The sequence below is a fragment of the Bubalus kerabau genome, chromosome 2 (assembly GCF_029407905.1).
Source record: "Bubalus kerabau isolate K-KA32 ecotype Philippines breed swamp buffalo chromosome 2, PCC_UOA_SB_1v2, whole genome shotgun sequence".
NCBI classification, from domain to species: Eukaryota; Metazoa; Chordata; class Mammalia; order Artiodactyla; family Bovidae; genus Bubalus; species Bubalus kerabau.
Genome location: NC_073625.1, coordinates 11,097,866 through 11,114,884, shown reverse-complemented (window position 1 = coordinate 11,114,884; position 17,019 = coordinate 11,097,866). Strand labels below are relative to the sequence as shown.

The 17,019-nt window shown below is 36.7% G+C and overlaps 1 protein-coding gene across 1 annotated transcript in view; it reads left to right on the top strand.

The window, feature by feature from the left end:
- Positions 1 to 17,019, top strand: part of LOC129644378 (disintegrin and metalloproteinase domain-containing protein 5-like) — a 166,720-nt gene that overhangs the window by 58,502 nt on the left and 91,199 nt on the right. Inside the window, exons 11-13 of the mRNA XM_055570041.1 lie at positions 2,272 to 2,408; positions 5,828 to 6,011; positions 15,056 to 15,151. Coding sequence (XP_055426016.1) covers positions 2,272 to 2,408; positions 5,828 to 6,011; positions 15,056 to 15,151 — 417 coding nt within the window. The remainder of the gene's footprint in view (positions 1 to 2,271; positions 2,409 to 5,827; positions 6,012 to 15,055; positions 15,152 to 17,019) is intronic.

The following is a 17,019-nucleotide window of genomic DNA, read 5'->3' as shown; positions in this document are numbered from 1 at the left end:
TGCGACTGAGCGACTTCATTTCCACTTTTCACTTTCACGCAATGGAGAAGGAAATGGCAACCCACTCCAGTGTTCTTGCCTGGAGAATCCCAGGGATGGCAGAGCCTGGTGGGCTGCTATCTATGGGGTCGCAGAGAGTCGGACATGACTGAAGCGACTTAGCAGCAGCAGCAGCAGCAATATTCCATTGTCTGAAACATGCCCCAGTTTATCTATTTACCTACTAAAGGACATCAGGAATGCTTACAAGTCTTGGAAGTTATGAATAAAGCTGCTGTAAACATCTATATAGATATTGGGAATGGCCCAAAAGAAAACAACCATGCCTACTGAGGATGTTTTAGTTATCTGTCATTATAGATAACTAATTAGTTATCTATTCCTATTGCTGTGTAACTGGTTGTACCAAACCGTATCACATGGAAACATCACACTTCTGTGGATCAGTAATCTAGAAACAGTTTAGTGGGTGAAATTAAGATGCTAGTTGTGATACTCTTAAGGTTTAACACAGGGTATTTGCTTTCAAGCGCTATCATGTGGCTGTTGGAAGACCTCAAAAACTATTTCCCAGCTCACTTCTGAGGGCCTCTCCACAGGCCTGCTTCATGATATAGTAGCTGTCTTCCCTCAGGGTGAATGAGAGAGAAAGACATAGGATCCAAGAAGTCACTTTTTTTATATTGCTTTTCTTGGAAATGATTTGTTGACTACTTATGACTTCTGCTTTATTGACTATGCCAAAGCCTTTGATTGTGTGGATCACAACAAACTGTGGAAAATTCTGAAAGCAACAGGAACACCAGACCACTTTACCTACCTCCCAAGAAATATGTATGCAGGTCAAGAAGCAACAGTTAGAACTGGACATGGAACAACAGACTGGTTCGAAATCAGGAAAGGAGTACATCAAGGCTGTATATTGTCACCCTGCTTATTTAACTTATATGCAGAGTACATCATGTGAAATGCCAGGCTGGATGAAGCACAAGCTGTAATCAAGATTGCTGGGAGAAATATCAATAACCTCAGATACGCAGATGACACCACCCTTATGGCAGAAAGCAAAGAAGAACTTAAGAGTCTCTTGATGAAAGTGAAAGAGGAGAGTGAAAAAGCTGGCTTAAAACTCAACATTCAGAAAACGAAGATCATGGCATCTGGTCCCATCACTTCATGGGGAAAGATATGGGGAAACAATGGAAACAGTGACAGACTTTGTTTCCTTGGGCGACTGCAGCCATGAAATTGAAAGATGCTTGCTCCTTGGAAGAAAAGCTATGACTAACCTAGACAAGATATTAAAAAACAGAGACATTACTTTGCCAACAAAGGTATGTCTAGTCAAAGCTATGGTTTTTTCAAGTAGTCATGTATGGATGTGAGAGTTGGACTATAAAGAAAGCTGAGCACCAAAGAATTGATGCTTTTGAACTGTGGTATTGGAGAAGACTCTTGAGAGTCCCTTGGGTTGCAAGGACATCAAACCAGTCCATCCTAAAGGAGATCAGTCCTGAATATTCACTGGAAGGACTGATGTTGAAGCTGAAACTCCAATACTTTGGCCACCTGATGCAAAGAACTGACTCATTGGAAAAGACCCTGATGCTGGGAAGGATTGAAGGCAGGAGGCGAAGGGGATGACAGAGGATGAGATGGTTGGTGGCATCACCAACTCGATGGACATGAGTTTGAGCAAGCTCCGGGAGTTGGTGATGGATAGGGAGGTCTGGTGTGCTGCAGTCCGTGGGGTCACAAAGAGTTGGACACGACTGAGCGACTGAACTACCTGACTGAATGACTAGAAATGAGGACCTGTCACTTCTGCTATATTAAATTAATTAGAATCAAGTCAGAAATCCAGCCTACAGTCACTGGAATGGGAATACACAGGCACATAAATATCATTGGGACCTAGTTTAGATACTGTTTACTATAAAGAGAATGTAGGATTGATTATTAAAAGATTATAAAAGCATTTTGTTTAAAATAATTCAAAGAAGTAATGCCTTGTGATGGTTAAGCCCTATTTTATTTGCTAAGATAGGTGGTATTGTCAGTTAATAGTATCTTGAAATTAAAGTGCTGTGTTACTCATCCATTCATATTTAATAATACTTGTATAACTCAACTACAGATGTATCTGCATAAGTATCTTGGCTGCATTTTATGAATGAATTTTATATACTGATTTTCGATTAAATACATAATTTTTTACAACTGAATATGTTCCTTAGCTAACTAATTTTCTTTTATTTCCCTTATATTTAGTATGTAGAGGGTTTATCGTTGGAGGCATATGCTGTCAGTATCGTGCAGTTGCTTGGCCTTAATGTGGGAATGAGTTATGATAATACTGAGATCTGCCATTGTTCAGGGGATGTTTGCACAATGTCACCAGAAGCTTTGTAAGACAATTTTCTTTATTAAATACACACTGTACTTAAATTTTTTTTGGGGGGGGTGGTTAGAAACTTTATGTTTCTATTAGTCAAACTGAGTTAATTGATAGTTATAGAGAACTATACCCAACTTTAGGATACACATCCTTTTCAAGTACATACACCAAAATAGTCCCAAATCCCCACACGTCTCTATGCCTCAGGACATTTCTCTTCCTCCTTCCTACCTTCCAGAGTCTGACTTCAGTTTTTATCTGCTGGCTAGATTGAAGGTACCCTCTGGGGCACGACGTGTGAATTGTGTAATTTCAGTGATTCTGCGTGAAATCAAATGCTTTAATATTTGCATTAAACAATGTAGGGAAGGATAGTACAATTCATGTGAGCAATTTTTTTTTTTATTTAGAAGCACATTAAGTTGCAAATAAGTAACTATGCCCCTCTGAGAGAGCCTACTGAAAAAAAGAAAAAGCTTTTTTTTTTTTTTTAAATTAGTATCATTTAAGGGGTCCTGCATTTTCATTTTGCATTGATTCCTGCAAATCATGTAGCCACTCCTGGTTGAGCCACATCACTACCAAGACTTGTTATGCTCAGTTTGTTTAACCTGAATCATTTTGGGGTTGTAAAATTACCTCATATTGGTTTTAATCTGAATTTTCGAGGAAGCTAATGATGTTGAACATATTTTCATGCTTTATAGCTTTGTGCTTTATATCTTATTTGAAGAGCCTATTTAAACATCTGCCCATTAAAAAATATAAATTAGATTTTCTATGTTCTGGCTATTAGCTCTTTGCCAGATATGTGATTTTTGAGTATTTTATCCTCTAGGGTACCATTTTTAAGATAACATTTTTAATTTTGGTGAAATACAGTGAGTCAAATTTTTCTTTATGCATTGTGGTTTTATAATTCTTTTATTCAGTTTTGTAATACATTTCAAGTTGATTATTGTGTATGTGTTTAACTTTATTTTAATTTTTGCCCTATGGATTTCCAGTCATTCCAATAGCACTTGTTGAAAAGACCTTCCTTTCCTCCTCTTAAGTGCCTTGGAGACTTTGTAAAAAACCTATTTATCATAAATGTGTGAATTTTTATTGGACTCTCTATTTTATGTCATTAATCTGTATGGTTATCCTTATAGAAAAGCTTGTTATCTTTATTACTGTAGCTTTATATTCAATTTTTGAAATCAGGTAGTTTAATTCCCAAGTTTTTTTATCTTTTCCAGAATTGTTTTGGGTATTCTAGGTCCTTTGCTGGAGAAGGCAATGGCACCCCACTCCAGTACTCTTGCCTAGAAAATCCCATGGATAGAGGAGCCTGGTAGGCTGCAGTCCATGGGATCGCTAAGAGTCGGATACGACTGAGCGACTTCACTTTCACTTTTCACTTTCATGCATTGGAGAAGGAAATGGCAACCTACTCCAGTGTTCTTGCCTGGAGAATTCCAGGGATGGGAGAGCCTGGTGGGCTATCATCTATGGGGTTGCACAGAGTCGGACATGACTGAAGTGACTTAGCAGTAGGTCCTTTTCATTTTCTTAAACATTTTTTTTTTTTGGTCAGATTTCCAATTCTTATGAAATTTTTGAGATTTTAAAAATTTGAAATATAGATTATCACATTATATTAGTTTCGGGTACATAGCATAATAATTATGACTTTTGGTGAATATAAATATATAAATCTCTGAATCACGGTGTTAATCAGGCTATGCCACATTTCCATCTGCATGGAAATTTCTTTTGTGAACTTTGCTGTGCTTAGTTGCTCAGTTGTGTCTGACCTTTGAGACCCCATGGACTATAGCCTGCCAGGCTCCTCTGTCCATAGGGATTCTCCAGGAAAGAGTATTGGAGTGGGTGCCATGTCCTCCTCCAGGGAATCTTCCCAACCGAGGGATCAAACTCAGGTCTCTCGCATTGCAGGCAACTTAATTTACCATCTGAGCCACTTTGGCTGTCCTTTTACCCTCTACCCTCCTCCAGGCAACTGCTGATCTGATTTCTATCAATGCATTTAGCTTTACTGGCTCTAGAATATTATGTAAATTGGATGATATGTACTCTCTTTTGAGTGTTCATGCTATAAAGTTACAATTACTCTCAATTATTTAAACATTTTTTTCTTTAATTATTTGAATATATTTGTAATGGCTCCTTTCAAGTATTTTTGTGTCAGATCTAACACCTGGGCCATCTCGGTGTTGCTTATTATTGACTGCTTCTTAAAAATTGACTATGTATTACATTTTCTTATTTCTTTGTATGATTATTATTAGTAATAGCATATTGGATATTGTTGATAGTACAATAGAAAGCCTAGGTTGTCATACCTTCCTCTGGAAAACCATTGATTCTTTATCTACCAGGCAATTCAATTATTGGGTAACCATTTTAACATTTATGTACTTGATTTTATGACTCACTTACATGAGTCTATAGATAACTCAAGGTATTCTCAAATCCCTCTAAAATGTCAGATCTGAACTTCCAAACTTGTTTTGTCTGGAGATCTTGTCAAGGCTTGAGTTTAGGCTCTAACTGTTAGAATTGATGGAGAACAGATTTTAGCATAGGCCCGAGGTTAACCAACAATGAATCGTGGGCCAAATTTTGCTGCCTGACTGTTTTGTAAATAAATTTTTTAGGCTTCTTGTTTCACATGTTGTTTATGGCTGCTTTTGCATTGCAGTGGCAGGTTGAGTAGCTGCAACAGAGCATATGTCACATAAGCCTATAATATTTACTACGTGGCCTTTCACAGAAACGTTGGTCAAATACTTGTCTAGGGCATAGTGTTTACTTTTAAACCATATTCTTTCTAGTGTTTGAGTTGGATGTGAAGATATTAGCAAACTATTGGTAACAATTTTCTCACTGTGTCAGGACATATCCCTACTGTCCCTCCCATGCCATAAACAACAGATTCTTATTTGAAAAATGCTTAATTACAGAGAGTGAGAGCCCTCAAAGAATATGCTCTTGAAGGTAATACAGACATGTCCATATTTGCATTTACATAAAAAATACAAAAATGATATTAATAAATAAAAGTATGTTCAATACTGAGGCCAAAAATTTTAACTGCAGTTGTTTGACACTAGAAGTTAAATAAAGAATATCAGTTTATATGTTTAAATATTTAATAAGGATCATTGGAGAGGTAAATAACTGTTCTTTAAAACAGGATGAATGGCCACAGATTTTTTTTTTATTACAAGAATTTTCTTGGTGAAATTTTAAAAGTGTGGTAAATATCTTAGCAATTTAAAAATGCTTTTATATTTTTTTATATGTGATTATTATTTTCCATGATAATATTGCTTTCTAAATCTCTATTCAAAGCATCATATGTTGGGAGAAATGTGTATATATAGCAATAATTTTTGTCATACTGATGTTTTTATATTTTAGACAATCTGGGGGTGTAAAGGATTTTAGCACCTGTAGCCTGGATGACTTTAAATATTTTGCTGCATATACTGGCATTGAATGTCTTCATAAAATCCTTCCTGATGAGCCAGTTTACAAACAGAGGAGGGTGTGTGGCAATGGAATACTGGAAATGGGTGAACAATGTGATTGTGGCACTCCACAGGTTAGTGGAAAGTTTTTCAAATTTTATTTCCCATACATGTGAATGAGAGGTGGAAAAGAAGGTAAAGAATACCTTAGTTTTTAGAAGAATATTTGAAAAAAGTCTTCTTTTGGGAAAATGGAAACCTTTAAGTTTTCTCATTTTTCCATTTTTGAAGTGGAGAGCAAACATCTTTTAGTTAATATTTGTATTCAAATGTTGCCCTCTTACATTCTTTAGTATATGCATCAGCTCTAATCCTATAATTATTGACCACAAAGAGTGTATAAGGAGGTGAATAAATATGCCTTTAACAATAAGCAGTAGCAAAAACAGTCAAGAACATCTAAAGATGAGACTGTTACCACTGGAATAGCAAAATATATTATTTGCTATTATAGGAAGAAAATGGCAACCCACTCCAGTATTCTTGCCTGGAGAATCCCATGGACAGAGGAGCCTGACAGGCTACAGTCAACGGGGTTGCAAAGAGTCAGACATGACTGAGCGACTTCACTTCACTTCTCATAGGGAGAAAAATATTTGTATTGACAGGTTATCCCAATTAAAAATATTTTAAAATGAAATCTATTACTTGCAGAAGACATAAATATAGAATTAAGATCAAACCAAAGCGAAGATGAAAGATGATAGAAGAGCAATACATAGATAACAAAAGAGTTCTTTTTACACTATATTATGTACATATATACACACTATATATGGGTAAGACTCTTGAGAGTCCCTTGGACTGTAAGGAGATCCAACCAGTCCATTCTGAAGATCAGCCCTGGGATTTCTTTGGAAGGAAGGATGCTAAAGGTTAAAATCCAGTACTTTGGCCACCTCATGCGAAGAGTTGACTCATTGGAAAAGACTCTGATGCTGGGAGGAATTGGGGGCAGGAGGAGAAGGGGACGACAGAGGATGAGATGGCTGGATGGCATCACTGACTCGATGGACATGAGTCTCAGTGAACTCCAGGAGTTGGTGATGGACAGGGAGGCCTGGTGTGCTGTGATTCATGGGGTCGCAAAGAGTCAGACACGACTGAGCAACTGATCTGATCTGATGCCACCGTCATGGCAGAAAGTGAAGAGGAACTAAAAAGCCTCTTGATGAAAGTGAAAAGAAGAGAGTGAAAAAGTTGGCTTAAAGCTCAACATTCAGAAAACTTAGTATCATGGCATCTGGTCCCATCATTTCATGGGAAATAGATGGGGAAACAGTGGAAACAGTGTCAGACTTTATTTTTCAGGGCTCCAAAATCACCAAAGTTGGTGATTGCAGCCATGAAATTAAAAGACGCTTACTGCTTGGAAGGAAAGTTATGATCAACATAGAGAGCATATTCAAAAGCAGAGACATTACTTTGACAACAAAGGTCCATCTAGTCAAGGCTATGGTTTTTCCTGTGGTCATGTATGGATGTGAGAGTTTGACTATGAAAAAAGCTGAGCGCTGAAGAATTGATGCTTTTGAACTGTGGTGTTGGAGAAGACTCTTGAGAGTCCCTTGGACTGCAAGGATATCCAATCAGTCCATTGTAAAGGAGATCAGTCCTAGGTATTCTTTTGAAGGAATGATGCTAAAGCTGAAACTGCAGTACTCTGGCCACCTCATGCGAAGAGTTGACTCACTGGAAAATACTCTGATGCTGGGAGTGATTGGGGGCAGAAGAAGGGGGCAACAGAGGATGAGATGGCTGGATGGCATCACCGACTCGATGGACGTGAGTTTGAGTGAACTCCGGGAACTGGTGATGGACAGGGAGGCCTGGCGTGGTGCAGTTCATGGGGTTGCAAAGAGTCAGACGTGACTGAGTGACTGAACTGAACTGACTCCTTGGAAGGAAGATTATGACCAACCTAGATAGCATATTCAAAAGCAGAGACATTACTTTACCAACAAAGGTCCATCTAGTCAAGGCTATGGTTTTTCTAGTGGTCATGTATGGATGTGAGAGTTGGACTGTTAAGAAAGCTGAGCACCGAAGAATTGATGCTTTTAAACTGTGAGGTTGGAGAAGACTCTTGAGAGTCCCTTGGACTGCAAGGAGATCCAACCAGTCCGTTCTAAGGGAGATCAGCTCTGGGTGTTCATTGGAAGGACTGATGCTAAAGCTGAAACTCCAATACTTTGGCCACCTCATGTGAAGAGTTGACTCATTGGAAAAACCCTGATTCTGGGAGGTATTGGGGGCAGGAGGAGAAGGAGATGAGAGAGGATGAGATGGCTGGATGGCATCATCAAGTTGATGGACATGAGTTTGAGTAAGCTCTGGGAGTTGGTGATGGACAGGGAGGACTGGCGTGCTGTGGTTCATGGGGTCGCAGAGAGTCGGACACGACTGAGCGGCTGAACTGAACTGATGCACATATTTATGTATCTGCATGTATGTGAATATATATGTATCTAGATGGATCTCTACGTATGTGCATCTATATAATAACCATGATGGCACTAAAGATGGAAGAGTTGAAATAAACTGGTTCAAGGTTTCTATAATTTATCTGAAGGAAATCAGTATTAACTCTATATAAAATAGAGTTAATAACTCTGATTATAGTATTTTAAAGATACTTACTGTAAATCCTAAAGCAAATATTTTAACATTATGGAAAGGCATATAAAAAAGCCAATAGAAGAATTAAAATAAAATACTGATCATAGTTCATGAACACAAAATAAAGCAAATCATTGGAGCAAAACCAAGATGAGACAAATAAGAAATAAGCAGCAAAATGACAAACTGACATATAGACATATTAATAATTAATATAAATAGGCCAAAATCTGAATAAAAGCAGAAACTGTCAGACTAAATAAAAATCAAGAACAAATTACATGCTATCTGTAAGGATTGTATTTTAAGCCCAAATGCCTTCTAAAGTAGAAAGTAAAATAGCAGAAAAGAATATAACAGGAAAACAGTAAATATAAGACAGCCAATATATTTAGTTTTTAAATACTAAATACAAAAATAAAAACTATATATAATAATGCCTAGACAGCGTACTAAAAAAGTAGAGGCATCACTTTGCTGACAAATGTCTGTATAGTCAAAGCTATGGTTTTTCCAATAGTCATGTGTGGATCTGAAAATTGATCCATAAAATAGGCTGAGTGCACAAGAATTGATGCTTTCGAAATGTGGTGCTGGAGAAGACTCTTGAAAGGCCCTTGAACTGAAAGGAGATCAAACTAGCAAATTCTAAAAAAAAATCAACCCTGAATATTCAGTCTTGGAAGGATTTATGCTGAAGCTGAAGCTCCAATCCTTTGGCCAACTGATGTGAAGAGCTGACTCATTGGAAAAGACCCTGATGCTGGGAAAGATTGAAGGCAAAAGGAGAAGGAGGCAGTGGAGGATGAGATGGTTAGATAGTATCACTGACTCAACGGACATGAATGTGAGCAAACTCCAGGAGATAGTGTGGGACAGAGGAGCCTGGCATGCTACAGTCCATGGGGTTGCAAAGAGTTGGATACAACTTTTAGTGACTGAACAATGACAGTTACATCAACATTGACAAATGCTTCAAAAAGATAAAAAGTATATAAGGAAGACATAACAATAATAAGTGTATATGGTCATATATATATGTTTAAAATATGTGAAAGTTTATCATAATTTACACATATATTAGATATTTGGATATCTTAAAGCAATTACTGATAGAACTAAAGGGATACAGTGACAAATAAATGATCATATTTGGAGGCTTATTTCATATCTGTCAGTAATTTATAGAACTAGATAAAAAATCAGTAAGGATGTATAAGACCTGAACAGTACTATCCACCACCTTAATATAATTGGTATTTATAGGCCAATAAATAAAGGAGGAGGAAATGGCCACTCCACTCCAGTATTTTTGCCTGGAGAATCCCTTGGGCAGAAGAGCCTGGCAAGCTATAATCCATAGGGTTGCAAAGAGTCAGACATGACTAAAGCGACTTAACATAGGCCAATATATTAGACAGCTAGATTTAAACATTCTTTTTAAGTGCACTTGCAATATTCATCAAGATAATTGAAAGGCATTCAATGCAATTTACCACAATCACAGAATAGATGAAGAAAAAAACTTGAGAAAATTTAGCAGCAATTCATTATAAACTCTCTCAGCATTCCACCAATAGAAGAGAACCTCCTCACTCGAATGAAGTACATCTCTCAAAAACTTGCAACTATTATCACACTTTCTGGTGAAAGATTCCTTATTTCTCCCTAATATATGAAGCAAGACAAAAAGATGCATTCTTCCTGTTTCCTTTCAACAGTGCAGTGAGTGCTTCTGCCATTGCAGTAAGGCAAGACAAAGAAACTCACATGAATGAAAAGAAAGATTAAAACTATCTTTGGTCAAATTATACTGGGCCACATGAGTAGAGATTCCTAAATAATCTACTCTCAAAGGCTTCTAAAGCTAATTAATAAATGCAAATGAACCCAAATTCCATAGATTTCTACGTAAAAACAATAAACAAATGGAAAATGAACTAAAACATGCAATTCCATATACATTGTCTTAAAAACATTAGAGATAAATTTAACAGAATAAATGCAAGAGCTGTGCAGTAAAATCTTTCATTGCTCAGATAAATGAAAGATTGAAATGGAGACATATCTCACTTTCATGGAGTGGGAGATACAGTATTGTTAAAATGTCAGCTCTGTATCATAATCCCAATCCAAACTCCACCATCTTTCTGTGGAAATTTACAAGCTAATACTACATGTATCTGGAAATGCAGAGCCTAAAACAGTCAAAGCAAAAGAACAAAAATGGAGCACATACACTAATTTTCTGAAAATTTCAAAATTGTTTATAAAGTTGTAACAAGACAATATGGTATTGGCCAAAACATAAATATACCCTTTAATGAAACCATACAGAGAATCCATATATAAAATGTTTATATGGTTAATTGGTTTTCTGCAGTATATTGAGGCAGTTCAATGGGTGAAAATCTTTCCAACAAAAGTAATGCATGAACTAGAAATCAATGTACATAAACATTGATATCTCATCATACAGAAAAACTAACTGAAATGGATCAAATACTTTAAATATAAAAAAGCAAAAATCCTAAAGCTTTTAGAATAAAACATAGGAGACAGTCTTTCTGACTTTGTGATAGGCAAAAAAGTCTTAGAGAAGGCAAATAAGAATGAGATTTTAAAGAAAAACAATGTAGTTGTACTTCATCAAATTTATTAGAAGAAACTTTTTCTTTCAGGCTCTTTTAAGAAAAATAAAATGCTAGAGTCTGAAATAGGAGAAAACATTTATAATTCATATATTTTCAAACATATATATGCACTATATATATATATATATCTGTGAATATCAAAAGCCAATTCAAAGGACTCTTATTCGATTACATCAAAAGATAAGAATTATTTCTAGTCTGACATGTGAGAAGCTTAGAAGTCACTACTTAGTATTTGCAACAAGTAAAAAGCTCTTATATCCATCAGAGAAGTGAGGTCACAGAGCAAATAACTGCCCCCCGCAAAACTGGAAAAACCAACAGGTGAATGCAGAGAATCACAACTACTGGAGTAGTAACCCACAAGCTAAAACCTTTTGGGAACCAACATCTGGGTAGGAAAACCTGAATTGTAATTGACAAATTTCTGGAGGCTTAATGTGAACTCATAGTTTAAAACTCCTTGGGAACACAGTCATAGCAAGGCCCTCACACTTTACCTCCAGAAACTTGAACTGGTTGTCACAGTGAATACTGGAGAAAAGTCTTATGTTTCTGGCAGAAGGAGAGGAAAAGGAAACATTTTGAAATAGCCAGAGCATTCTCTGCTTAAGAAAGGGAAAGAGAAGTTAAGGAAGCAATTCAATTCACCATTGCAACGAAAGGGGTACAATACTTAGGAATAAATCTACCAAAAGAAACAAAGACCCATATATAGAAAACAGTAAAACACTGGTGAAAGAAATCAAAGATGACACAAATAGATGGAGAAATATACCATGCTCATGGATTGGAAGAATCAATATAGTGAAAATGAGTATACTATCCAAAGCAATCTACAGATTCAGTGCAATCCCTATCAAGCTTCCAACAGTATTTTTCAGAAAACTAGAACAAATAATTTCACAATTTGTATGGAAATACAAAAAAGCCTCAGCCATTAAAAAGAATACATTTGAATCAGTTCTAATGAGGTGGATGAAACTGTAGCCGGTTATACAGAGTGAAGTAAGCCAGAAAGAAAAACACCAATACAGTATACTAACACATATATATGGAATTTAGAAAGATGGTAATGATAACCCTGTATGGGAGACAGCAGAAGAGACACAGATGTATAGAACAGTCTTTTGGACTCTGTGGGGGATGGGGCAGATGATTTGAGAGAATGGCATTGAAACATGTATAATATCATATAAGAAACAAATCGCCAGTCCAGGTTCGATGCAGGATACAGGAAGCTTGGGGCTGGTGCACTGGGATGACCCAGAGGGATGGTATGGGGAGGGAGTTGTGGTGGGGGGGGGTGGGGAGGTTCAGGATTGGGAACACATGTACACCCGTGGTGGATTCATGTTGATGTATGGCAAAACCAATACAATATTGTAAAGTAAAAAAAATTAAAAAAAAAAAAAAAAAACCTCGAATAGCCAAAGTAATCTTGAGAAAGAAGAATGGAATTGGAGGAATCAACCTGCCTGACTTCAGACTATACTACAAAGCAACAGTCATCCAGACAGTATGGTACTGGCACAAAGACAGAAATATAGGTCAATGGAACAAAATAGAAAGCCCAGAGATAAATCCATGCAGCTATGGACACCTTATGTTTGACAAAGGAGGCAAGAATATACAATAGAGAAAAGATAATCTTTTAACAAGTGGTGCTGGGAAAACTGGTCAACCACTTGTAAAAGAATGAAACTAGAACACTTTCTAACACCATACACAAAAATAAACTCAAAATGGATTAAAGATCTAAATGTAAGATCAGAAACTATAAAACTCCTAGAGGAAAAAATAGGCAGAACACTCTCTGACATAAATCACAGCAGGATCCTCTATGACCCACTTCCCAGAATATTGAAAATAAAAGCAAAAATAAACAAATGTGACCTAATTAAACTTAAAAGCTTTTGGACAATGAAGGAAACTATAAGCAAGGTGAAAAGACAGCCTTCAGAATGGGAGAAAATAATAGCAAATGAAGCAACTGACAAAGAATTAATCTAAAAAATATATAAGCAGCTCATGCAGCTCCATACCAGAAAAATAAATGATCCAATAAAAAAATGGGCCAAAGAACTAAACAGACATTTCTCCAAAGAAGATGTACAGATGGCTAACAGACACATGAAAAGATGCTCAACATCATTTATTATCAGAAAAATGCATATCAAAACCACAATGAGGTACCATCTCACACTGGTCAGAATGACTGCTATCAAAAAGTCTACAAGCAATAAATGCTGAAGAGGATGCAGAGAAAAGGAAACCCTCTTACACTGTTGGTGGGAATGCAAACTAGTACAACCACTGTGGAGAACAGTGTGAAGATTCCTTGAAAAATTGGAAATAGAACTGCCATACGACCCAGCAATCCCACTGCTGGGCATACAAACCAACAAAACCAGAATTTAAAGAGACACATGTACCCCAATGTTCATTGCAGCACTGCTTACAATAGCTAGGACATGGAAGCAACCTAGATGTCCATCAGCAGATGAATGGATAAGAAAGCTGTGGTACATATACACAATGGAATATTACTAAACTGTTAAAAAGAATGCATTTAATCAGTTCTAATGAGGTGGGTGAAACTGGAGCCTATTGTACAGAGTGAAGTAAGTCAGAAAGAAAAACACTGATACAGTATATTAATGTATATATATGGAATTTAGAAAGATGGTAACAATGACCCTATATGCAAGATAGCAAAAGAGACACAGGGATAAAGAACAGACTTTTGGACTCTGTGGGAGAAGTTGAGGGTGGGATGATTTGAGAGGATAGCATTGAAACATGTATATTACCATATGTAAAATAGATCGCCAGTCCAGGTCAGATGCATGAGACAGGGTGCTCAGGGCTGGTACACTAGAACAACTCTGAGGGATGGGATGGGGAGGGAGGTGGGTTCAGGATGGGGGACACATGTACATCTATGGCTGATTCATGTCAATGTATGGCAAAATACACTAGAATATTGTAAAGTAATTAGCCTTCAATTAAAATAAATAAATTAATTAAAAAAATGAAAGTCTGCCCTTGCAAATACAGTTGTGTTGAAGAAGACAAACCCCCCAAACTAAGAATAACCAAACCTTTGATTCAAAGAGACAGTAAGGGGGGAAAAAAAAAGCTAAGAAAGGTATATTTAAACTGTCAGTACAGGATTACATGAGTCAATACATGAAATAAATAACCTTTTAGAAATACAGTGTTGTTGCCTGTGGTGAAGCTGTTTGTTGAAAATACCAACTAAAATACCAGTAAGGAAAAAGATGGGAAACTCAGCAGGAAACTCAAACTTCTAATGTTGGTCAATTGCAGAGTTTAGAACAAACTTATTATTGAAATAACTGGGAAAATTGATCTAAGACACTGAATCTTATAAAATGCAAATGTGTATGGGACCAGCTCCCATTGAAATCAGAGGTCTGGATAGACCAGCCTGGCTTCTGGACCACTTTTGAGGGGACAGAGGTTTGAGTTTTGTTTGACGGCTTCACATCAGAGACATTCCATATGTAAACATTTATTATGAAAGCGATAATATAAGAAAATGATAGTTAACAAGATACAGAATAACTATTTCCTGTAAGGTTTTGGCCCCACAGCAGTGTATTACTATTGTTCAAATTTAATGGATGTAGTGAAATGACACATTTCTTTTACAAACTACTGAATGAGATGTTGATTTCAGTAAGTCTCAGATAAAGAAAGGAATTACTGAAGCTATGGGTTTTAGGACCTGCTTAGACTTTGTAAATAAATTCTGTATTGCACTTTTGTAGGATTGTACCTAGTCATACATGATTGAGTAACAAAGCGTTTGTTTACAGACATGTACTCATCCAGACTGCTGTGATGCTAGATTATGTAGGAAGAAAAAAGATAAAGTATGTGGTTCGGGAGCATGCTGTTCAACGAGTTGCCAGGTAGGAGGCAAACTGTATTTTATAATATCTAGGTATTACATTTCTTGAGATACTTGTTTTAAGGAGATGGAAGACATGTCAATATTATATTTAGTCCTTCCTATCATATTTTGTCCAAGCAGTATTGGAGCCCTGTCAGCCTTCAGTCTCCTCTGTAATCTATTATATCTAGGACTCTCCTGTACATAATGCCTGACTTCTTTCTTTTCTGATTTGACTTTCCATTTGTTTACCTCGTTACAAATCCTTCTTGTACCCATTGGGGTTTCTCTGTGATCAACATACATCTTGGACAACCTTATTAAGTTCTTATTTTCTATCATTCTACTTCACATGAGTGCAGGAGGTTAGATTAGTTTTTTTATTGACTGACTTCTCTTTACTGTATTCTGGTAAAAACCCCCGTTCCTTCAGAATTCATTCAGATACTGTTACAACCATTTGATTCCATTCCTTAAAAAAAAAGCATTTAATGAATCCCTGAAAATTGCCCAGCACCCAGAACAATCCACTGGCATCCCTAGGAGTAAGAAATAAACTCATGAACAGGGTAAATGGCATGCATTCTTAAGATTGGAGGAGGAACATGATCTTATCTTTAAAAAAAATTTCCCCCAGGTTTATTGATACATTCAACATGTAACATTATTTAAGGTATACAATGTAACAAATTGCTGTAAGTTTGAATTGTAAAATGATGAGCACAATAAGGTTAGTTAACACATCCTCCACTTCACATACTGAGAACACTTAGGATTTACAGTTTTAGCAACTTTCAAGTAGATAATAACATTATTGTTAACTATAGTCGCCATGCAGTACATTAGATCCTTAGACTATTTTTTTTTTCATTTTATAGTTGATAATTTGTATTCTTAACTTACATCTTCCCACTTTCCTTATCCCACATCCTCTGGCAACCACCAATATGAGGAGTTTGGCTTTTTAACATTTTGCATGTGAGGTCATACAGTCTTTGTCTTTCTCTTGTCTGACTTATTTCACTTAGCGCAATGCCCTCAAGGTCCCTACTTGTTGCTGCAAATGGCGGGATTTCCTTATTTTTCTTTTTATGGCTGAATATTATTCCACTCCATTTCTTTGAATACATTCATCTATTGTTCAACACTTAGGTCATCGCCATATCTTGGCTATGGTGAATAATGCTGCAATGAATATGGGGGTATACCTATCTCTTCAAGACACTGGTATTGTATCCTTCAGATATATAACCTGGATCAAAGTAGTTCTATTTTTACTTTTTGAGAAACCTCCATGCAGTTTCTCATAGTGACTGTAACAATTTATATTCCCACCAACAGGTTGCCAGGGTTCCCTTTTCTCCACATCCTCGTAGCTTCAGTCATGTCTGACTCTGTGCGACCCCACAGATGGCAGCCCACCAGGCTCCACCGTCCCTGGGATTCTCCAGGCAAGAACACTGGAGTGGGTTGCCATTTCCTTCTCCAACATCCTCGTAAACATTTGCTATTTGTTGTCTTTTTGATGATAGCCATTTTGACAGATGTGAGGTGATACCTTATTGTGAAATTTTATTTGCATTTCCCCGATTAGTGATACTGAGCATTTTTACCTGTGCCTGTTGGCCATCTATATGTCTTCTTTGAAAATATGCCTATTCAGGCTCTCTGTCCATTTTAAAATCAAGTTTTTTGCTTGCTTGTTAGTTTTTTTTTTAATATTGAGTCATACGAGTCTGTTATATATTTTGGATATTAACCCCTTAACAGATGTGTGTGTGTGTGTGTGTGTTAAGTTACTTCATTTGTGTCTGACTCTTTGTAGCTCTGTGGACTGTAGCCCACCAGTTGATAGGATTTTCCTGGTGCTCTGGTGATTAAGAATCC